The 24,505-nt window shown below is 46.9% G+C and overlaps 1 protein-coding gene across 1 annotated transcript in view; it reads right to left on the bottom strand.

The window, feature by feature from the left end:
* The window catches only part of CNTNAP2 (contactin associated protein 2), a 1,693,809-nt gene that overhangs the window by 340,241 nt on the left and 1,329,063 nt on the right, over positions 1-24,505 (bottom strand). The window contains exon 14 of the mRNA XM_036246733.1: positions 4,083-4,239. Coding sequence (XP_036102626.1) covers positions 4,083-4,239 — 157 coding nt within the window. The remainder of the gene's footprint in view (positions 1-4,082; positions 4,240-24,505) is intronic.

The following is a 24,505-nucleotide window of genomic DNA, read 5'->3' as shown; positions in this document are numbered from 1 at the left end:
TCTCTTTGCCTCTCATTTTTTGGGAAAGTAATATCGTTGTTGGAAAAGAAGTTAAATTTTCCTGGGCCCCAATTTATCAATCTGTAATTTAGGATAATTTTAATGAATTTGAGCTCGGGTCCCATTAACAATAACATACCCTATTGCAATTTTAAACATTCATCTGTAACAGTACTTTCCCAAATCTTCACACCAGTTGGGAAGCGCGATTTATATTCTGTTGACAGGAAACCTGACAGAAGTCCCATGTCCTGCCTTAGGCCACATACAGGGAAATGGCCCCGGAGAAGTTGTCACCGGTTCCTGTCTCCGTCCACTGCAATCGCACGATTCACTGCGATTAAGGTGCGGTTATTGGAAGAGAGAACTTTCTCAGCTGACACAGTGTCTGAAAGCGTGAGATTCCGTAGAACCTTTTTATAATGTTTATGTCCCAACGTATGTGGTTTCGCGCACGTGGGGTGCCCCCGGATCTCTGCACTAGATTGTCCTTGTTCTGACTCAGTTCCCCTCTGTGTAGGACAGACAGACTTGAATAGCAGTGACTTGGGAGCACACACTCTGGCTGCCCAGACAAGGGACCAGCTCAGTGTGCTCCCCACTTCTAGTCAGGGAGGCTGCACCCAAAGTCAGCTGCCTAAAGGGGTCCGGCTCCCTCCCTGTTCCTGGACTCCCAGACGATGCTGTAGACAGCTGACCCCTGCGCCAGACACCTGGTGCCCTAAGGGTGATTTTCCCCACTGACCAAGCCACTCTCCTTGCCCTGTGAGAATGGAAGAAGCAAGGGGTTCCTTGGAACACACACCTTGATGCATTCAGCACAACAGCCTGGCTCCACATCTCTGAAGGTTGATGGCCCTGGGGGACATGTATCTTCTCTTCACTTGATGATCCCTGCTCCCCAGGGCTGCCAAGTGGTATAATTTGACCGAGACCTGCTGCATAGCAGGTGGAGAACAGGAAGGAACCTATTTTCCAAGGTCTGTTTTCATTCCTTAAGATTCATTTGGAATAATTAAGAATTGCAGTGAGAACTACATAATTAAGAACTGCAAGCAGCAATCTGATGTTCTATATTCCATGTAATTCTCACAAAATCTGACAATGCAAGATTTATTTTTATGATGCAGACAATAAGTCTTAGTTTTAGAACTGTTAAATCCTCCCTGAAAAATAGCAAATCTGGGCCCAGATATCAAGTGTCCCAGCTCCAAGTCTTGCTCTTTGTCCCCTGCCCCTGACAGTTTTGGAACACACCTCTAGAAAAACTCATTCCAAAATATTGAAAGCACCCATGGAGGGAGTCCTTCGCCCAGTGCTGGTGAATTCAAAGACTGATAAGACATCACCAAAAACTTTCTTTCTTGTGCCAAATAGGGAAGGTCATCTTAATAACTATTTATTATAAACATATTCATCATACTTTCTGTCTGCTCAAAGTACAATGCCTCCATTATGAGACATTAGACACACTTCAAAAAAGCAAAGTGGCGAGGATGCGTTAGCTGCGACTCAGCCAGAAGGAAACAAGACAGCAGCAGTGTCTGAGTCTCTGAGTAACTGTGAAAAGTCACGATCCAATCGGACCCTGCCAGAGGGGTGTGTGTGAGCGCGAGGTTGCTTCTCCCTGATCTGAATTCAGGTGTGTTCTTGGAAATGTTTTCAGATGCAAATGCATTTCTCTATAGTCTACATGTCTTATCGGTGATCCTACTAATGGTGTCCCTCTGGGTTTGGATATGATGTGATGCTGGTGCCTCAAACTTAATATTTTCACAGCTGAACGCATCATCTACCCACTCCAAGCTCTATCCCTTAGCCTGATATATGACCATGCTTCCAGTCCATTTCTGGGTGCCTGACGGGGAGCCCACCCCGTCTCCTCTTTTTCTTCTTGAATAGCCATAACTATCAAGTTCTGTACATATCACTTCCAAAGTATCTCATATACATTTCCTCTTCTCCATGGTTTTGCCTCCGATGTCTTTCAAGGGCTATCATGGCAGCCTCCGGCCCCTCTCCCGCCTCTCCCATCAAGCCTCCTCCATGGCTTGTTGTAGATAAATACAAACTCTTACTGCCCCTAAAAAGAATGGAAGCTCTAATGTGATACCTCCTACATGCTTAGCCTTACTGTGGCTCTCCTTTCTTCTCCACATCATGTTCCGGAGCTACTGTTCAGACGTTCCCCAACCTGATCACGCGTGTTCATGCCTCTCCTCCAAGACCACCTTGAAGGAGGAGTGTGGCGGCAACCTGTCTCTGTCTAGCATGCCTCTCTGTGAGGACTCTCCCAGCTCTTCCCTCCACTGCCTCAGTTAGACTTCAGTGTGCGTCCTGCAATGTCTTCAGCAGAGCACGGAGTGTACTACCTTGTCTACCTGTGGGTGGCGTTTTCCCAGCACCGCGAGGACAGAGAACGTGCTCTATTTGTCCTGGCATCCCCAGCACTTAGCGTGCAGTCTGACCAGAATGAACGCCATGGATGCATGCACCCTGTTTTCCTTTCCCGAATGTCTCCGTGCTCCTCCATGGTAGGAGTCACGGAACAGCGTGGGGTGCCTGGCCGGAACCATCCGTGACAGCTCACGCCTGCAGCCAGGGAGGCTGCCCCCAACCCGGGCTTCCCAAAGGGCAATGAATCTGGGAGTGTCTTGGGACTTGCTGAAGGACACACAAGTATAAAACGGGTCCACAGAGCATAAATCAGGGCTGGGACGCTCATGATTGCCATTCGCTTATCTCACCCCTAGATGAGTCCCTGGCGCAGAGGACTTCCACCAATATTTGCTGAGTGAATGACGGACAGAATGAACGACTGACCCATGGCAGGAAGAAGAAAGTTAACTTCATTCAGCTGGCCTTCTGACTCCATTTCCCCGACTCCCAGTCTTTGTATAGACGGTGTGCACGAACAGCTTTCAGACACAATGAAGAATGGGATGCCATGCTTTTCTCTTTACAATATGCCACAGTCAGAGAATAATAATAGCGATTTACATACATACATACATACACACATCATACATACATGCATACATGCATGCATGCATACACAGAAACTAAGTCACGGCAATAGGTAGCCTCGGTAATTCATTTACCAAAAAATAAGAAAAAAAGCCTTTGAAAGATAGGTTGACACCCTACAAAAATGTATCCATAACTTTAAATCAGAGTTAGTTTACAGTTAACTGGTGGACTAAACTTGTTTTGTAAATTGCCTTCTAAATAGTGCAAAACGGAGGCCACCCCAGTGATTTGGGGCTGGTCCTGCGAAGACAGGCTGGGCCGCGCTCTCTGCCGCCACCTGGAGGCCGGCGGGAACAGAGCGCCTCTCCGGGTCTGCAGCCCCGACGCAGGTGCCTGCGGGCTGGGTGCTCCGGGAAGAACCTGCTTAGGTGTGCGGTCTTCACCTGCGCTTCCCGGGCCTCCGTCTCACACGGAGTGACAGCTGACTTTATCTTCATCTGTCACTGACACAAACCCCGCCACTCACTGCGCAGCAGGACAAAAGCCAGTCGAGGGATGAAAGAAACCCCAAACAGATCTTTCTGGAACGGATGTCTATCCAAGTTCTACACCGTTCAGGGTGTGAAGAGGAAGGAGAGCAGCAAGCACTCCGGCTGAAGACAGGAGCCAAGAGCGGTTCCCCGTCCCTCCCCCACCCCGTCCTTTTCCTCGTCCAGCTGCCCAAAGCAAACGTGGCAGGAGGTGGACGCACTAGCCCTCGGTGGCGCGACTGTGGGCGCTCTCACGGGCCCCCACGTGGGCTCCCACCCGTGCCACCCCCTCCACAGCTACAAAGCACACTGTCTATACTGCAAATCACCGCCCGCTCCTCGGCTCGCTTCCCTCCTCTCTGGATAATAAGTGGACACGTCCATTATGGGCCGTCTGCTTTTCGATGCACACCCTTGCAGCCCTGACCTCCTTCTGCTTTTGTGTTTTCCCAACGCTCTTGACATCTGTGCTCTGGGTGAGTTCCAAACCTCCCGAACCTGTCCCCGCGTGACCCCGGCACTTTTCGGACTGGCCCGCTCCCGTTAGCGGCCGGGAAGCGCGGGAGGGCCGCGCACACTCACCACTGCTTGTAGTCCGCGTCGCAGTTGCAGTAGTACTTGGGGTCCGTGCAGTTGCGCTCGATGCCGCAGGCGCATTTCTGAATTCCGGGCCCGGAGCCGCCCCAGTAGTAGTGCTTCTCGTTGGCTCTGCCGACCCACCAGGTGTAGGGACTTCCGTCTGCGAGGGAGGGGAAGGCACGTTGAGACAGGAGTAGGCATGAGTCAGGACAACGGCTCCCTTCCCCCACCTTCTTCGGACAGACCGAACATCGCTTACCCCTCTTCGAAGTGCATGCATTTCCATAATAGGAACGTTTAATTAAAAAGCAGGGGGCCCTGGCTGGTTTGGCCCAGCGGTGAGAGAGAGGACCTGTCCAACAAAGGGTCGCAGGTTTGGTTTCTGGTCAAGGGCACGTGCCTGGGTTGCAGGTTCGATCCCCTGGCCCAGTCGGGTCATGCGGGAGACAACCAATCAATGCGTCTGTCTCACATGATGTTTCTCTTTCCCTTTCTCTCTCTCTCTCTCTCCCTCCTCCCTCCCTCTCTCCCTCCCCCTTCTCTCCCCCCACTCCCTTCCTCCCTCCCTCCTTTCCACTCTCCCTAAAAATCAATGGGAAAATATCCTTGGGTGAGGATTAACAACAACAAAAATAACAGAGGGACCTGTAAGGTCAAGTTTTCCCAGCAGGATATGTACCCCTTTCCTTAGAAGAAACGTTTACAGTCAAGCTTCTGTAACTTAGGAGTCTGTTCTGTGAACTGGCTGTCCAGATGGGGTACGTCCACAGTGGGGGCATATTGGTACCCCGTGATTCTGTAACAGAAACCCGTTCACGACTTGCTGTGCTTTTCTGTGAAATAACAGTCATGGAGGTTGTAGAATATTAGAGCGAAACGTGGACTTTCGCTGTGTCTCAGTAGGACCACCTTAGTTTACAGGTAAGGAACTTGGGTCTAGAAAAGTTAAGTGATTCTTTCAATCACACGGATTAGCTTCCAAACCAGAAGTTCGACACTATATCTCACAAGACATTGTACAATGCTCTTTATACAACAACATACTTTCCTTCAGTATTTGGCCATCCATCCATCCATCCATCCATCCAATCATCAAACATCCACTGAGTTTCCATTATGCGTCAAACATTATAAGAAACTCAACAGAATGAGGGAGGAGAAAGATACAGACTGAGAATACATCTTAATAAGTACTGTGAACACAGAGGAGGATGAGCGAGAGAAAGAGGCCATGAAGGAAGACTTTCTAGAAAAGTTAAAATATTTGAGCTCCATCTGGAAGGTTGAGTGGGTGTCACCAGGTGACTAAGGATGTACAGGTAAGGGCTCCCACGATCAACTTCTGTATGGAAAGTTAGACAGGAGTATGTACATCTGTGGTGGAATGGGCTGACGAGACATGTTTGAGAGGAGAGCAGGAGTTGGTGGTAATAAATAGTAGATAAAGACCCGGCTGGTGTGGCTCAGTGGTTGAGCGTTGACCCATACACCAACAGGTTGCCGGTTCAATTTCTGGTTGGGGTGCATGCCCAGGTTGTGGGCCAAATCCCCAGTAGGGGGCATGCAGGAGGCGGCCAATTGATATTGTCTTCATGGATGTTTCTATTTCTCTCTCTCCCTCTCCCTTCCTCTCTTTCTCGCAAATCAATAAAGAAGAAGAAGAAGAAAAAAGTAGCTAAAGGCCACATCACAAAAATAACCTTTTCCAAATAAGAAACTGTTTTGTGTTGGTTTATTCTTGCTTTATACTGTTCATTTCTCCCCTATTTAAGATGGTTGAACTTCATCCTGTAAGTAATGGGAAACAGAAAGAATTTCGAGCAGGGATTGTGATTACATTTGAGGTTTAAAAGATACAGTCAGATGAACGGCGGGTTTCAGGGGGATGAAGTCGGGGCGGCCCGAAGAGAAAGAACACAATAGTAGTGGGAAAGGAGAGGAAGAGAAACAAGAAAGAGGCTAAGGAGGTGTAGCTGGTTTGGGGCGGCTGGGATTCGGGTGGGGGAGAAGGCAGGAAGCGGGTGTCCTGGGCTCATCCTAGGTTTCCGGCTCAGGTGACTAAGAGGATGGGGATGTGCTAAACCGAGGTAGGTGACAGGAAGGTGAGACATCTAGGGGATGTCGAAGAAAGGGTGATGAGCTAGACACATGAAACAGGGACTGACTATGGTAGTCTGGATCACAGGAGCATTTTCTGGGCTGGGAATCCCATTTTAGGAGCCATCAGGGGGGTGAGAAAAACGCTTTAGGATCTGTTAGATTCCAACAGCGTTCAGGCAACAGGAAGAGAGGGGGGTGGTTGGCCATAGTGGAGGGTCAGAAAGAAAGTAGTCAAAGAGAGTGAAGGAAAAAATAACTAGGAAAGAATTTCTGAAAGAGCAGTGTGTCAGCATGGTCTGTTTCACCGCAGAGCCCATTGAGATGAGGATTTACAACAAAATAGGACCAGAGACATGGAACCGACGGACAGATCTCAGAGGGGACGGGGATGGGAGGGATGGGAAGAGATTGACCAAAGAACTGATGCGCATGTAGGCACAGCCCATGGACACAGACAACAGTGTGGTGAAGGACTGGGGTGGGGTGGGGGCAGAGGCTGGGTGGATGGGGCAAAGGGGAGAAAATGGGGAACATCCATAATAGTGTCAACAACAACAACAACCAAAAGAATCTAAGTTTAAAGAAGGAGATGAGCATGTACACTTTGTCTTTTATCTTACAGCTCAAAGGTTTTGCGGAGGGGAGTTTCACGTAGAATTGGGGAGAAGCAGCCAGGGAGCAGCAGGGAGGGTGGGGGGTGAAAGAGGAGAATGAGCAGCTCCGAGAATGATATTGTCCCAGTATCTGTGTGAGCGCTGGAAATAAACAGGAGGAAAAGTCTTGCCCTCGATCAGTTGCCATGGGAACGGTCACACCATCTAAACCACTGACACACTGAAGTAAGGGCCAGGCTGGGTGATGTAAAAACTGCAGCAAGACCCCTCAGATCTGCTAAGTCTTCCTGAGGGACGACGTTGTTAAAACGCGGGCCACTTAAAGTCACGGAGCGGTGACCCAGGTTCGGCTTACTAAGGCTCTGAAACTGGGAAGGAGGTGTTCGGGCCTCCCCCACTTCACAACAACTCTGCGTTTTCCGGTTGCATTGACTTTTTTTTTTTTTTTTATCCTCACCCGAGGACATTTTTCCATTTTTTGTTCAGGTAGAGTGGGAGGGAGAGAGAGGAACAGAGGGAGAGAGAGAAACATCGATGTGAAAGGAACACATCAAGTGGCTGCCACCCGCACAACCAACCAGGGCTGGGGACAAACTGCAGCTGAGGTACGTGCCCTTAGCGGGAACCGAACCCGGGTCTCTCAGGACCACAGGCCGACGCTCTAACCGCTGAGCCAAACCGGCCAGGGCCATTGACTTTTTTTAACAGGTCAACAAGTACTTTTTAAAAATTTTATTCTGTTGTTGTTTCACTCATTTATTTATCTTTATTGTTGAAAGTATTACAGATGTCCCCCCTTTTATCCCACTGACCCCCTCTTCCCTGCTCCCCCCTCCCCCCGCTTTGACTTAATTTTGGAAAAGTTACTATTTTCCCTTGGTGTGACCATTAATGACACCTAGATTTCTAATAAATAGGTTTGATGCCATCTCGTGAGCACGAGAGAGGGAGACTTCAGCGCCCTGTTCCGAAGGCAGGGAGAGGCCAGCTCCCGGGTGAGGCCCCTCTGCCCCCTGCCTCTGTCCAGCTGGGCCTCGTCCCAGCATTCAGCGGGCCACGTCTGAGTCCTCCATGCGGTTCTTTGGCTTCTCCCTTCTCTTTCCATCGGAGTAAAGAGAAAAGCATCCACCTTCTGATGCTTCCCAATGTTGCAACACAATGAATAAAAACTTCTCTTTTCTTTTGATGCAGTCAAGAGTTAAAAATAAAATAAAATAAAATAAAATAAAGCTTAAGAAGTCCCATTTATGGAAACTATGAAACCTGAGCCAAGTCATTTGGCCTGTGAGCTGCATGAGGTCCCTGCGGCTCCCGTCACTGGTCAGGTTACAGGAAGAAGCCAAGGCGGCGGTGCCCCCTGACCTTGCAAAGGCCCCTGGCATTGTCCAGGCCACCACCTGCCCCTGGAAATGTAGACGCATGCCCAGCCTGCTTAGCTCATCATTACTGCACTCCGTCTTTTCCAGCTGACCCGATGCTACGCTCTGTTTCCTAGGAGTTTGGGGCCATCACGATTGCTGGAAGCTAGCAGACACACAGCTGGGGAGGAGGGGAACGGATCCAGACATCTGGAGGAGCGGAGTTAGTGGGCGGTCTGATGGGAAGCTCCTTCGTCCTGTCTGCACCTCAAATAACCAAGGAGAGGACGCAGCTCAGAACCTCAGCTCCATTTCCCATGATCCCTCCAGGGACTAGAACAATCCACCAAGGTTGGCGTTTCATTACGGAGAGCGATGGTACACTACGACCCGAAGGAGCTGGCTCAGTGTTCTTCGTAAAAATCAGAATGGTGTCAGAGAAGCAAAGGTCTCAGCCTCTCCTCCAGCGTGAGACTGAGAAATGTGCTAGAGGGGAAGCAGCGAGGGGAGCCACATTCCCACCAGCACCTTCCGGGAGCAGGACAAGCCAGGAAAGGAACCACCTTGTCAAGATGCTCGCACCATGGGTGTTCCAGTAGGAGCCTGAAGCTGTGCATGGGATGCAGGCTCTGAGCTCATCCCACGGGCAGACCTCAGTTCCCTGGGGGGAGGGGGTCTTACTGGACACCAGGACAGGATCCCACGGGAATCTGTGCAGTGACATTTTCTTTATTCACCGCAAGCAGCGGACACACCCGTGGCCGGTCAGAGTAGCCCCGTTTCCCATTTTTCCCGCCATCCCCCACCTCTTTCTTAAATCACAATTCTTCAGTCTTATCTCACGAATGGCCCCAGTTAGGGGGACGCAAAGTCACTGCTATTTTGTTTTCCTTCCTGGGAAAAGGTGTGAAGTACGGCGCAGTCAGGAACACATAGTCCCGGGAAACAGCACATTGCATCTTGAGTTATGGCGCTGGCTCATATGGTTTAAATCAAACCACCATCCTCGAAATAAATGATTAATTTGGTGTGTATTTGGTATTCAGCAAGAAGAGAATGACTCAATTTTCTTTGAGCAGAGAATCACCTCATCCCAGCACTATGCTAACAAAGGTCTACTATTTTTGCTTTAGGGATCATTATTTACCTGTTAATTGGCTTTGGGGGAAAGCAGTTCAAGGCGATAAAAGTGAATATATATATATATATATATATATATATATATATATATATATATATATTTAATTTAAGAAGTGGTTAGAAAAGAAATAAGTTAATTACCCAGTGCCAAGAGTTCAAGAACTTCTCCAACCTCAGAATAGGAAGATTCTTGTTAACGATATTAAATAGGGGTCATCCCTGGGGCAAGACTGGGTAATGATGAACCATATTCTAAGTTAACTAGAAGTCAACTTATCAAAGGCATGTTGTATTAGAAGAGACAAACATGGACTGAATTAAATATAATCACTATACTGCTGTACGCAGGGGCTGGCTTCATGACGGTGAAGGGTTTATTATGGATGCTTAAATTGGGAAAGAAAAGAGGCTACTTGTTTCTTAGGACTTAAAGTAACCAACAGATCTCTGTTATTCTTTCTGAGAAGGACAAGTTGTTCTGGAAACTCCAGGGCAAACGCAGATGGGCCTCTTGCTGGTAGTGTGGCCGTGCCCCCCTGACCTTCCCGTGATTTGCAAAATGTGTTCTCTGTCCCTTCTGGGCTACACAAAGTATCTTAATAGTTTTCTTAAATAAATATTATCCCAGTACATTCTACGATGAGACCCAGTATGGTCTCTGGGACATTTAATTAGTTGCATTTCATCCACTTCTAGAGGATATTAAAAATAATACCATGAGGGTTTATGGTCTCCAAAATGAAAGCCTAAAAGCATCAATTTAGCTTAATGAAACCTAGTTTTATTATACCTACTACTATCTAGTTATCTACAAATTCCATGAATGACTCCCCTGCAGGGGGCTTTTTAGCAGAGGAAATAGAACAGGTACAAACACAGCAGAAACCTGCCTTGGGAGGCTCTGCTTACTGCCCCCTGCTGGAGCATCCATGCAGCCATCCCTGCGCCTGCTGTCTTGCAGCCTCTGGCTATCTGAAGCCCCCACAGTGCAGGGTCCTCTTTCCAAAGAAGTGATTGCACTCTGAAAAGTCCCCCTCTTCCTCCTCCCCTCCATCTGCACCAGGGCACCACTGACTCAGATTTCTCTCCTTTATCAGCAGAGATAACCACTCGGCTCTGATTACCACACTCTGAGGTAGGAATGGTGATAGTATGCTTACTAAGTAAAGACGTCTTTAGTTGGTGCAAGTCTAGAGTGCATACCTGTGAGAACCTTCCTTCTAATGACCCAGAGAAGAAGAAAGTAAGACAGAAGAATGAGCTCCAGGCTGGGCAGGAGCAGAGAGGAAGTTTGCTACGGGAGAGCCTCCCCTCCAGGTAACCTGAGAGCTGTCATTTGGATCATCAAGCAGGACAGAGCTCCCTTTTCCTTCAGCACCAGATGTGCACAGTCCAAGGGTTCCAGCTTTAACTTGTCCCCAGGCATTGGAACAATGGCAGCTGCCCTTGTCCCCAGGCATTGGAAAGGGGAACAGACCCCTAGCAGAGTTCAGTAGAGGCAGCCTGTCTTCGACGTGAGTTGGTGCCTATGCAATGACCTCCAAGAACTGGGCCCTTGGCAGCCAAGTCTCAGGATCCTGAGGGGTAACGGCTCCTGTGTTTTTTCCTCTGGTGGGAGGTCAGGCAGTAAAGGGAAGGGTTTCCAGCTTACCTAAGGTAAGATTCATCTGGGCTCCTATCTGGCCTACAGAATAAGATCTGTAGAATATGAATCTCAGAGGAAGATCTTGAGACTCACGAATGCCCTGGTGATCCGTGTCGTACCCAGGTCAGCCATACACAGACTTGCAGAAATGACAACGTGGGTTCAGTTCATAGAACGGAGGTCCCTTTGGGATACAGTCCAGGACCCTGTTTTCTAGGTAAGACGTGAACAGGTGATAATGTAACGTAACACCTCCATGAACAATCCCAATTAGGTTTTTTAAAGAATAATCTAGTCATTCTAACACTTATTACTATTATTTTTTGTAAATTCATAACTATGACCCTAAGTCCAAATGCCCGTATTTTACTGTTTACATTAAGAACTTAAAAAAAAAAAAAAAAAAGAACTTTAAAAATAAAACTAAAAATCATATATGTGGGCATTCTCACAGATACAAAAGACTATATCTCAAGTGACCTATACATTTTGTGAAATCAGCTTATTCAACAGGATAAAAATATTCTCCTTTGTTTCCCACCCATTTAATTCTATGTTGCTCTATGTTAGTATAAAGACCAAACAGAATAAATCCTAAAAGCTCTCGTGGAGTTCATATTACAGACCATGATGTAAAGTTGGGAAAACTCATTGTTTTGAAGTTACAATGTAAACATTTTATGTGGTTGTTAAAGATGAACATTTTATCTCTCTGTGATTGAATGTTATTGAACTCATTTGATTAGGGCTGAATGAAAATGTATGTAGCTCATTAGCCTCCTGTTGCATCTTTCGGAATGACACTGGATTTTCCTCATTTGAATAGGGTCCACATTTAGAAATGGAAAACTGAACTTCATGATCAAAATGGGCCTGAACTAAATGTTCATTAATTAAAAATTAATTTCACTGCATACTATTTAAATTTATTTTTATGGAATGGAATTTAGTAGATTTCCGTCAAGGACTGATCCCACCAGCACTCTTTGATTGAGTTCAATCAAATCCCATTGAATCCTATTCAAACACATTAGATTTTATTAATGTGAGTGGCATTAAAGGGACAGATCAGATGGGAGTTCACAGGTCTGAGCAGTGGTAAAGGGGATAATATAAGCCAATGCACTCGAAGGAGCACATGTGGTGCATCACAGAACCACCTGCTGTTTACATGATGTAATAATGCACCTTTGTAGTCTTTCTTCCACTAGAGAAGTCCTTGCCAATTGTTTAAATATTTCTTTTCCTCCCTGCAGAACAATGAAGAGGGGATCAACTGGGTCTCAGGGACAACGCTTGGTGTGCATACTGGCTGCTCCCTTTGCTTTTATTCTTCATTGAAAACTGTATGTATTTGAAAGAACATGCCTTATCCAGATGATCATTTATACTGTCTCGCTATCCCGTGCTTGACTCCTTTTGGTTGATAATGGATGTACCTTGGCTTGCTTTATATTTAAAAGAGGACTTAATGCCTGGCTGGTGTGGCTCAGTGGTTGAGCACTGACCCTGCACCAAGAGGTTTGTTGGTTTGATTCCTGGTCAGGGCACATGCCCAGGTTGCGGGACCAAAACCCAGTGGGGGGCATGTAGGAGGTGGCCAATTGATGTTCTCTCTCATCGATGTTTCTCTCTCTCTCCCTCTCCCTTCTTCTCTCTCTAAAATCAATAAAGAAAAAAAAAATAATGAAGGAGGGTTTAACTTTTCAAATTAGTTAGCAACATATTATTTTGCAACTGAAATGGCACATTACCTAATTAACAAGCACCTTCTTAGTGCCGGAGAGACAGTCTGGGGACTGGGAATGAAACCTGCTCTTTTAGGTTCCGAGTTAATGGAGAGATGTTTGTGTTCAGTGATTTCCAGTAGTGAAGGCTCTGCGCCTTGCCATCTGACAGTGCGTACAGTCAGTAGGCTGGAAAGGATACAAAGGCGAACGAAAATGTTTGTAACTACATAAATACAGGGGCCGCGTACACTGTGAATGCCCAAAATACTGCAGAAAACTTCACTTAATGTTCTGTTAATAAATCTCACCTCATTCCAAAAGAAAAAGAAAATCCAGCTAAGACTTTGAACTGAATTACTCTGAATCAATCAATAAATTGGTGAAAAATTGACATGCTAACATTGTACACTTATCCTATTTATGGTCATGATAAATCTGTCCATTTCGATGCTTTTACACACCTCTGAATAAAGTATACCTTTCTTGATAAAGGCCTTTTGCATATTAGATTTATTCAGAGGTGGTATGTTTTTAAACAGTACACATTGTAACAACTTGTGCTGGTAGGTAGAGAGATACAATTGCATTTTTAATGTTGATATCGTATCCAGAAAACTTGTTAAACTCTTGTTGTTTGTTTGTTTTGGTACGTGCCCCTTTGTTTTTGTTTTTTTTTGGTACGTGCCCCTAGGGGCAACTGAACTAGGAACTCTCTGGTCCACAGGCCTACCCTCCAACCGCTAAGCCAAACCAGGGCTAAACTCTTGTTATTAGTTCAAATAATTAACCCATTGATATGTTTAACTTTTCCAACCTACATTGTTATTTATGAATATGATAGTTTGTTTCTTCTTTTTCTAACTGGATGCCTTGATATCTTCTTTTTTGTCTTAATGTGATGGTTACTACCTACTGTTCAATATTAAACTTTATGGCGATGGGAGTCTTTTATATTTGTTTACTGATGTTAAGGAAAATGATTCCATTAAATGTGATGTTACTGTCACTTTTTAAAAACATTTCATCTTTTTGTTTAAGGGAGTTCTTTCCCATTTATCCTCTGCTAAGATATTTTTAAAACTTGAATTGATATTTAATTTTATTCAATGTTTTGTCTTCACTTTAATGAAATGATGATGTTTTCCCCTTTTAGCTGTTAGTGCGAATTGCATTTCTAGCTTTTAAAAAATGACAGTACTTATGAAAAAATAAACTTTGTTGTGAAAAATCATTACTAATATAAGTTGTTGAATTCACTTTGCTCTTTTGTTTAGCATTTTGCTCCTATGTTCATAAATGACATTGGCCAGACACTTCCCCACTTTGTTCTATCACTGTGTTTTAGTATAAAGTTAATACTGGACTCAAAGAATGGTTTGAAAACTGTGTAAGACTGGAGTCATTTGTAAACTATATGAGGTTAATGTAATTTAATATCTTTAATTGTTATATCCATTTACATAAGCTTATATTCTTACATAACTGTTGTATCCATTTATATGTTATATTTTCCACAAATTTGTTCATTGCATGTAAACATTTAAATAGTTAAAAATTTGTATATCTGTTCCCTTTTTCATTTCTACTAGTATTCTTTCTTTCTTTCTCCTTTTTGTTTGATTTTCACCAGTTTAGACAGACGTTTATTGATTTTACTAGTTTTTTCCCCCCAAAGAACCAGCTTTGTTGATCTTTTTGTATGTTTGATTTGTAATTCATTAATTCCTGCTTTTACATTTATATGTTTACTGTCTATGAATATATTTTAGGGTCCTGTGTCTAATTTCTTAATGTTGATGCATAGATTACTAATTTTTAACCTTTCTAATTTTTTAATTGATGCATTTAAGACTACAAATTCTATCAAAATACCATTTTTGAACTGTGTGGTTGTCATTTTCATTTGGTGACATGTATTTTCTAATTTTGGTTATTAATTCTTCTATCACTCATGAATTAATAATTCTATCACTCATGAATTATTTAGAAGTGTCTTAAAATTTCCAATTGTATATTAAGTTGTCTTTTTCAAAGATATATTTTAAGTGGACTTAAGAAATTTAATATGATCAGTCATAGAACAAAATCTACGTGCTACCAATAATATAAAATGTGTTGAGATTTGTTCTAATTTGTGGTCAATATTGAAACAAATGTTTTATATGTCCTTGAAAAAAATGTTTGTTCTCTAGTTGTTCTATAAATGTCCATTAACTCTCACTTGTCAATTATGCTATGTTATCCCATCTGTGTTGCCCAACAGATAGACAATGTCTAAATGCAGCTCTTTAAATTACAATTAAATGAGATTAAAATCTAGTTCTTCAGTCCCCTAGGCATATGGGCTAGTGACTACCATCCTGGACAGCAAACATTTTTATCACCTCGAAAAGTTCTCTGGGATAGTGCTGCTCTATTTACATAATGATTTAAAAATTTCCCTGATCTACAATGACTGTTTTTGTCTAAAAGTAACTTTATTTAGACACTATGTATAACAAAATAGTTTTTTTCTGGGTGGTATATTGAAGGTCAATGGTTTTCATAACTGTTTGAAAATACTATTGTAATGTCTCTAGATTTCCATTGTTAAGATGTCAACCGTCAGCGTCATGTTTGTTCTCTTTGTAGGTAATCTGTGTTTTCTCTCTGTCCAGCTGGGGCTTTTTCTTACTTTATTTTGGATCCATTTTAACTCCTTCTGAAGCGAAATGTGCATATTTCTCCAGTTCTGGTGAATTCTTCGTCAAATGCCCTAAAATAGAGCTTCCCTTTCCTTTCAGGTCTTCTTCCAGAACTCGAATTCGATGTGTATTAAATACCACTGATCTAATTTCCTCGCTGTCAATCTCTCTTCCGTATCTAACAACTCTGCGCCTCGCTGGGCAGATTTCTGGCAAATGTCTTCAGAATCTATCTTCCACTTCACTGTCTCATGTCAGCCTTTGATTTCATCCATTGCACTGCGATTTCAGGAACTTGTATTGGGTTCTTTTTCAAATGCTATTCACTATTTATGATCGTGTCTTCCATATTCCTTTAATTTCCCCTTTAAAAACAACAATCGGATCTGAAAATTTCAATGTCTTAAGTTTCTGCAGGACTGAAAATGCCCCGAGTTATTTCAGTTGACTGACGATTATAGTACCTCGTTTCTCCACACATTTCATCATTGTTTTTCCCTTTGAGAACATGCTCCTTAGAAACGTATCTGTGGGAATTCTCTGAGGTCTACAGTCCTGTGCCTCTCATATAATTCACAGTTGCTTTTCTCAGATACCTGGGCCTTGATCCCCGTCCCCCCACCTCCTGGCTTGAATATTTTTCCAACCGTGGAAATGGTGTGAAGTTGACCTGTAAACAAGCATCACAATGGCTTTTTTGTTAAATAACTTCGAGGCATAATTCCTTTCTTTTTCTCTTTATTCCAAGCCAAGGTCCAGATAGTCCAATTTCCTACACCATCTTCTTTTGCAGGGTGGGTTTCTGGTCTTCTTTATTTTTTCACTGAGAATCTAGACCTTTGGACTCTAGGTTCCCGCGAAGGGATATATGGTTCCGCGCACCACCCGGCCCGGCCCCTGCACCCCCACGCAGCCACGGGATGGACGCTGAGGGCCACAGGGAATGGCAGGAGCCGCCAGGCCTGCTCCAGCTTCACCCCTCGGTCATGCTGTTGGTCCCCAGCGTTGTTCATGTCAGGCCCCTGGGGATCTTCCTCACTTTCATACAAGCTTGGTTATATATGTCCAAGAAGTAAAAAAATCTTTTTCACGCATTTTTAAATGTTCTTAAGTAGGGCTTTCTTGGTACCTATTTAGCTTTTTTTTAAAAAAAATTATCTTTATTGTTTAAAGTATTACAGGTGTCTCCTCTTTTCTCCCATACACCCCTCCCTCCTGCTCCCCAATAGGCATTCACTGCACTATTGTCCATGTCCATGGGTGTGTATGTGTGTGTGTGTGTGTGTGTGTGTATATATATGTATATATATGTGTATATGTGTGTGTGTGTGTGTGTGTGTGTGTGTGTGTGTGTGTATATATATATATACACACATCCCCCCCCTTTGGTTAATCTCTTCCAGTCCCCTCCAACCCTCCATTAGATTTGTGAGTCTATTTCATGCTTCCATGTCTCTGGGTCTATTTTGCTCATCATTTTATTTTGTTCAACAGCCCAAGTGCCCATCAGTAGATGAGTAGATAAAAAAATCTGTGGTACATGTACACAATGGAGTACTATGCAGCTGTATAAAAGGAAGATCTCTTACCCTTTGCAACAGCATGGAGGGACTTGGAGAGTGTAATGATGAGCAAAATAAGCCAGTCAGCCCCAGGCACACAGCAGGCAGTGAGCACCACCTGTCCCGGAAGGGGAGCAGGAGAGTCGCCCGCATCCCTGGACTTGGGAAGGAGAGGGTGCCGAGGAAGCCGAAGGGCAGTTTCGTGTTTCAAGGGATTAGCCTGGAAAGGTCCCGGCGGTGAGGACATCAGAGGTGAAGGATCAGAAGAGCAATGCTGCATGCGTGTCCGGAGGGCGGGACCAGGAGGAAGTGGGGGTCCCCCAGGACAGTGGGGTCTTGGACATATTTATTCAAAAAGAAAAGAAATGAACAAAGATGAACAGATGAAGCTGTGATGATCGAACTAACACTGATCAATACCTACAATCGCTCTACGACCCTTCTTGCTTCTCCCCAGAGCTGCAGCCTGAATGAACCCACGTAATTCACTCTGCCTGGAGGAGAACCCGGGGCTGCCTGTGGTCTCACCCCCTCTGACGACGACATTACCGGGGGGCCACAGAAAGCACAAGAGGGAAAGACAAATCTCAATGCCACGGCTTGGGAGCGAATCCCGTCTTTACTATTTGACAAGTTTTAAAAAAAGAAAAAGAAATCCAAACCGATGACATGAAAATCATCAGCCTGGATTTCTAACCCTGTCACACTTCTTGGTCACAAGACAGCCACGCGTAGCCATCGGAAAAGCGCACCAGCCTTCAGCAGCAGAGCACAAGGCCTGTGTACACCACGCAGCCCGAGGCCACACCCACGCCTGCTGCTCGGGTGGGGCAGAGCCCCGTTGGGTTCGCGGACACGGGGCCAGCACGGCCGCACGGCCCAGCCATGTCTCCCTGCCATCTAGAGTGCCACCTTCCCCTCCCCTGGCCTCCTCTCTCCAGACCTGCCCGTCAAATACACCATCGCGTTCTGCCGGGGCGTTTGCTCAAACGGGTCCTGCAGCTCTTGGCTGCCTCAGTATCGAATCATACCCCACAGCCCTTTCAGCCGGGGCTCTGCCTGCGATGGACTCTGCCTCCTGCTGCATCTCGGTCTCCAGACACACAGACGGACTGGTCCTGGCCCCCCAATACGTCGCACTTGCCCGTATGGCTAAGTCTGGCTCGTGCTGCCCCTGGGCTGTGTCTGTAGGCACCTCACGATCTAGGGTCTCCTTCTCCAGGAGCCGTTCTGACGCCTGCTTTACTCTCTCCCTCCACCAAGCCACGCCACGCGACATGCGCTTTACTCCCCGCAGCAGGGAAAATGCATCAGAGGCTTAGGATATGCTGTGTGCAGGAGGCAATACAGGGAGAAGCCCAAGGGTCCCTGTGTGCCCACCGCTGGCAGCCCATTGGGCTGGGGCAGACAGGGGACAGGTGAATGATTCAGCTACAGGGGTGACTTCTTCAGGCTGCGATGGGTTCTTTTGTAGGATCCCTTGGGACCCTCCATGCACCCCTTCCATGCCATTCATCAGTGGGTGTTATCCTTGTGCACGGATGTGTCTTCCTGTCTGGACCGGGTGCTCTTTGGGGACAGGGATTTGGCGTACTTGTCACTCTGCCCCGCATACTTTTTTTTTTTTAATCCTCACCTGAGGACATTTTTCCATTTTTTGTTCAGATAGAGTGGGAGGGAGAGAGAGAGAGAGAAACATCGACATGAAAGGGACACATGGAGTGGTTGCCAACTGCACGACCCATCCAGGGCCGGGGACAAACTGCAACCGAGGTACATGCCCTTAGCGGGAACTGAACCTGGGTCTCTCTGGACTGCAGGCCGACGCTCTAACCGCTGAGCCAAACCGGCCAGGGCTGCCCTGTGTACTTCTTAGCAGTTATTATTGCTGGATACAGACATACTGTTCTGTTTACAGTCTACTTTGTGTATCCCCTCCCCCCCTCTAGAGTTAAACATCCATTAAGGCCCAGCTTTGGTTTCTGATGACTGATCAATAGAGCCTCGTCCATAGTAGGTGCTCGACAAATATCCTTTAACTCATGAGTGCCATTTTCTATTTCTATTCCCCCCCATTCAAACAAATGAAAACAAAAAGAGAAAAAAAAAAAATCAAGCACACAGTCTGAATCCCGGTGTTTGGGATTTTTAAATGTGTTTTTGTTGGTGTATTTGTTTGGTTTTTACTTTCATTATTCCTTGCTCTACCGGTTGCCGGTTGATTTCATCCGGGGCAACTCTTTCCTACCTGATCACGTGTCTCCCGGCCTCGGGTGATCACGGAGACACGGCGCTTGTCTGTGGAAAGTTACGGCCATTCCGTGCTCCGTGCCACTGTCTCGGATCGCAGGTCCGCAGCCGGGCTTGGGTTTAAAACCGCGTCTTTCTCCGGGCCTTCATCCGTCAGCAGTAACCTGAACCGCAAACCTGTATCGCACCTTTGGCTTCGTATCACCTCCCTGTTCTGTTCTTAGCAGCACCCGAATCACACTTGAACTCTGAATCTGGCTTGGCAGGAAGCTTAATAATCTACGTGTGTCTTACAGTCGCTTTTACCAAAAAAAAAAGTAAACGAGGGACTTGTTTTGACAGTTTGCCACAGGCTGTGGTTATCAGGTTGACTCGAGGCAGCAGGAGTGGGGGGCAGACCCAGCCTGGAGCCCGCGCCCCGGGCAAAACCGCGAGGTCTGCCGAGAAGAGCTCCACATTTGCGTGCGGCCAGGATCCCTGTGGTCTGGGAGACCCTGGAAGAGCCAACGGTCAATTCAGTCCAATTTTCCGCACCTGCTGTGCCTGTCATGCTGCCCAGTTCACATCGATGCTCAGAACCACCACCTGAGGACAGGCGGGGTTACCCAAACGAGAAGCAGATGTCAAGTCGGATGCCGTCTAGAATTCTCACCAATGCAGCCAAACCTCCGTTGAAACGAACAAAAGATCGCTGCATGGATCCGTTGAAACACACAGTGTGTTATTAAGTTTTTCATTCACTTATGGGGGTGCTAGATTTCCTGGGTTCTCTTTCCTAGTCTCTGTTTCTTTTAGGATTGGGTTACTGCAGAACCAGGGGCAATGTCTTGATAGATTCCCTGGAAGAATTCAGAGGCACGTGCCATTCCCCAGGAGCAAGGGGTGAAGCACTGTTTTGTTCAAACCTAGTCCACAATCAGGGGCTTTACAAAGACAGACTTGCCCAGCCTGCACCCGGTCCTGTCAGGGTAGCGGCTGTCTCTCCAGCCTGACCTACATCCCGCAGACCCACGGGGCAGTGGAGAAGAGCCTGGATTCTCTCTCGACATCATTCTGTTCCGACCGTGGACAGAAAGCCCGGGGCTCAGCATCAGCTGGTGTAGAAGCAGCTGATCCAGACACCTGCTGCTCGGGAGCAGAGCCCAGAAAGCGCCAGTCATGGTGCATCCCAGCCAGGGGAGGCTTCCCGGTGACAGGCGGGGAGCAGCGAGCACCGTGCTGGGAGTAGCCGCTCCGGAGTCTACTCCCCCATCATCGTCTTCATCTTCGTTTCCTCCTCTCTTGGGCTCTTTCTTGCTCTGTTACCCGGGGGCCTTGAATCCCTGGTTTAGGTGTAGCATCCTTATTTTCTACAACTTTCACCTACTGGAAATATACTTCCTCTTTCTTCGCGGGGTCTGTTACCACTTCTTCTTCACGTCCAGACCCGGTGTTCTCCCGTTCAAGCCTTCTCCGGTCTCACCGGCCAAGGGAAGTGCATGTCCGCCGGGGCACATACGTAGCCTCCTCCGGCCTCGGGGAGCCCTCATTACGCCGCGTCATCATCGCCTGCTCAGATGTCCGCCTCCCAGACCCCGGGCCCTCGGAGGCTGGGAGGCACCTCGTTCCACCTCCGTGTGCTCCAAAGCCACGCGCCTCCTGATTGTCACGCGGTGTGTGTTTGTGACGAGTCTGCACGGATCCAACCCTGCGGTGTCCGCTCGCACCTGCGGTAATGCTGATGGTGTGCGGGCCCAGCCCGGGTGTCTAACCCTTCACGGGCTTCTGCGCTCGGGGGGTGCCTCCTTCTCAACCCGTGTGTCCCCTCTTCAACTGAACTCCCTTCTTTCCCACAGAGAAATAGAGGACCTCAGAGAGAAACCCCTCAGCTTCCCTGCCACCAAACACACGCACCTGTCTACACAGGTGCCACCCTCACCTGTCCCCTTCTGTGAGGTTTCTCCCCCTCCGCTGGCATCCACCTGGGCCCACCTGTCCCCCACCTGCTCAGGGCTGACACTAGAGTGGACTCTCTCCCTCTGGGACTCTCTGTGCTGGTGTTTAAACCTGATTTAAAAAGAACAAACAGAAAACATAAGCCGGCTCCTTCAACGCCTCATCCCCTAAGAAGCAAATTCCTCCCCAAGAAGCAAAAATTCTTAAAAGAGGCGCCGGTGTTGGATGTCTGGGTTCCCTCACTTCCTGCTCTCTTCTAAACATCTCTGTAGGTTCTCCTCCAACCACTCTCTTCCAACAGCCATCCTGGGGGCACCCCGGCTCCATCTCATTGGAGCCCACGGACGCTCTGCATTCTGCAGTTTACCGGAGCCGCCGTCCTCGCCCCCGTCTCGAAACCATCTTCACACGTAAGGTGGGTCGTGGGATCCGGTCCTGGTTCCTCCCGCCATCTGGCTGCTGTTTCTTTTCAGTTTCGCTCCAGCAGACGCCGGGCTCTCCAAGCCTCTCTTCTTTGCTCCCTGTTCTCAGGCTCACGTGCCACCTCATTCGTACCCAGACCTCCAGCGGGCACCTGCCCCGCTTGGTTTGCACCGAAACCAGCTCTCACCTCTGAGCGTAGACTGGTGGCTCCCCGTGTTCATTTCACAACTGCACTGGAGCGTCTCGAACCCCTCAGTAGGCACGGAGCAGTCATAACCTCCCGTCTAGAGCCCGTCCTTCATTAGCCCTGCAGATCTCAGCTCCAGACCTACGCCCCATCCCTCCTGCTACCCCACCACGGAGAGCGATCATGCATCAGCCCTGGCCTCGCATTTCTCTTGCTCGTGGACACCACTCTGCACACGGGGCTCGGGTCGGCCAGGTGCGTGTACAGCAGTGAGCCCCGAGAGCAGAGCAGAGTGGACCTGAGGTGCCAAGGAAATGCAGCCCATTTCTCCAGGAACTCTCTCTGCTGGAGAATTCTGTCCCCACACCAGGGTTGTCTACTGTTAACTTCATTTCCATGTTACATCTGAACAGCAAGCATTGGCCGTTCCTCTGACTGTCATCACCCACCAAAGGAAACACACCATTAAGAAAGACACGTGTGCCCTGGCCGATTCGGCTCAGCGTTAGAGTGTCGGCCCACGGACCAGGGAGTCCCAGGTTTGGTTCCCGCTAAGGGCACGCACCTCGGTTGTAGTTTGTCCTTGGTCTCTGTCAGGGTCGTGTGGGTGGCAGCCAGTTGATGTGTCTCTCTCACAGGTGAGGATTAAAAAGAAAGAAAGAAAGAAAGACACGTGTGTCTATGCGTCGTGATGGGGGAGACCATCCCCCCCAAATCCTTACACGTCTCTAGCGCTCGGCACCTCCACCTGGACGACCACACGAGGCTGCGGAAGTGGACGCAGCACTCTGCTCTGCAGCTGTATTTTCTGTTTCTTTCGGAGCATGTGTCTCTCTTGGTGTCACCCATCTCGGCAATGCACGGTTTCAGAGACACCATTTCATGCAGATGCAGGAGACACGGAGCGACAGAATCAAAGCTCGTCTCGCCACGCGTCTCTGAGGAAAGCGCCCTTTCCAGAGAGGCAAACACAGCACCTCTCGCAGCCCTCCGCGGGCCTAACGCACACCGGCTTGCTGCATTTTTATAGCGGCAGCTTGCCTGCCCTCGTGTAAAATTGCTCTGACCTTTGGGTGAACGCGTGCTGGGAAGGAAAGCAACAAGCTCTATCTTCCTGCAGGATTAGTAACCGTAATAAACTTGGACGGCCAGTCTGTCCGATCCGAAAGGCGCCTGTCAGAATCCCAGCAAATACTCTCTTGGCAGCTTTATTTTGCTCCTGAGTCTGTGTGCCAGCCGTGCTCTGGATGGTGCCTTCCCCACCACCACCCACGGTCCACGTGGCAGCGCCCCGCCGGCGGAGGAGCGTGGTGTCTCACGTGGAACCACAGCGCCGGGAGGGCCACTCACGCTGGGGAAGGAGCTGTCAGAAATCTCTGGGTCTATCGATTTGCTACTCTGCATGTTGAAAGCACCTAAATGACAGTGTTCAGAAACGTACCAGTCATTGGGTCCCAGTGACATTCTGAAGGGTTGTGAAATTACGGCTTACTCGATCATTGAGGACGAGAGGGAGGGTCTCTGTGGTAACAACGGAGGTTAGTAAAAAACCCACACGAGCGTGAGCCACTGGGAAAACTTCATGTAGCACAGTAGGTGCCAGGGAGCGTGAACCCATCCACAGTGCAATTTGCGGGGACGGCTAACATCTTGATTGAGCCCTGTCAGGAGAAAGTTGGACGCAATAATATTAAACAAAACGCCGGAACAGCCCAGAAGCTTCAGAGTGGTAAGAATTTACTTAGTAATATTATGGCTTGTCACCGTCCAACCTGAAAGAAAACAATCTAATATGGACTTTCTCAAAATGATTTGACATATGTTGCCTTATTCTTTGTAGGAAGAAATCAGAGTGATTTTAAAAGGTTCTAAAATAACAAAGAAATATCCGAGAATGTCAATAATGGGCTAAGTTTAATTCATTAATATTGAATGGGTTACTCTCTAAATTTATATAAGTATTTGCTAAAAAGACAAAAATATACTTAAGGGTTTTAAAGACTGCTGTAAATTTTGACGAATAACAAACAGCAACTTCCTTTCAAGGAACGCAAAGATATTAAAAAAAAAAAAATCAAATCACTACCACATGATTTAAAACAGAAATGATTAGCAAGGGAAACTGGCTTGTGAGAAAGTTGGATCAACTCCCTCCTGGGAGAGGTGCTCGAAGACAAGCGTTAACTTGACCCTGTTCTTGATTTGACGATAAAATCCTCATCATCGCCATCACCGCCGTCATCGTCATCAATATTTATTGAACCATTACGATGCACCCAGCTCTGTTATAAGCTTTGCACACATATTATTTCGCATATCGTTAAGAAGCAATTGTGTCACGGCTGAGGACACAGACGTCCAGAAAGTCTCAGTAAATGGCAGAGCTGGGATATGACCGATCCCTAAATCCAGGCTCTTAAACGCCGCATAAGAAGGTGTCACAGTTAGTGGAGCAGTCAGGTGGATAAACAACGGGAATTATGCATGGTGCTATGTGTTACAAAAAGGGCACGCATAACATGTATGCTTGGGATGAGTAGGAGCTTCCACCGTGTCAAGAAAAGCACGAGGAATGATCATTCTCCAGTGAGAATTTTTATCAAAACATTATTATATATCAGCCTCCGGACAAACAAAGATTTTTCTAAGCAGCATTGAAAAAAACAAAACAAAACTGGGTTGTGGTAGTTATGCAGCTCTATAAATTCACCAGTTTGTCCATTTTTTCTTTAAGAATAAAAGAATAAAAAATGGATACATTTCCTCCAAAGTAAGACATTAAGAATGAAAAGTCACCA

Source organism: Molossus molossus, unplaced genomic scaffold (assembly GCF_014108415.1).
Source record: "Molossus molossus isolate mMolMol1 unplaced genomic scaffold, mMolMol1.p scaffold_m16_p_7, whole genome shotgun sequence".
Lineage (NCBI taxonomy): Eukaryota > Metazoa > Chordata > Mammalia > Chiroptera > Molossidae > Molossus > Molossus molossus.
Note: the sequence above shows the minus strand (reverse complement) of the source record. Positions and strands in the feature narration are given on the sequence as shown.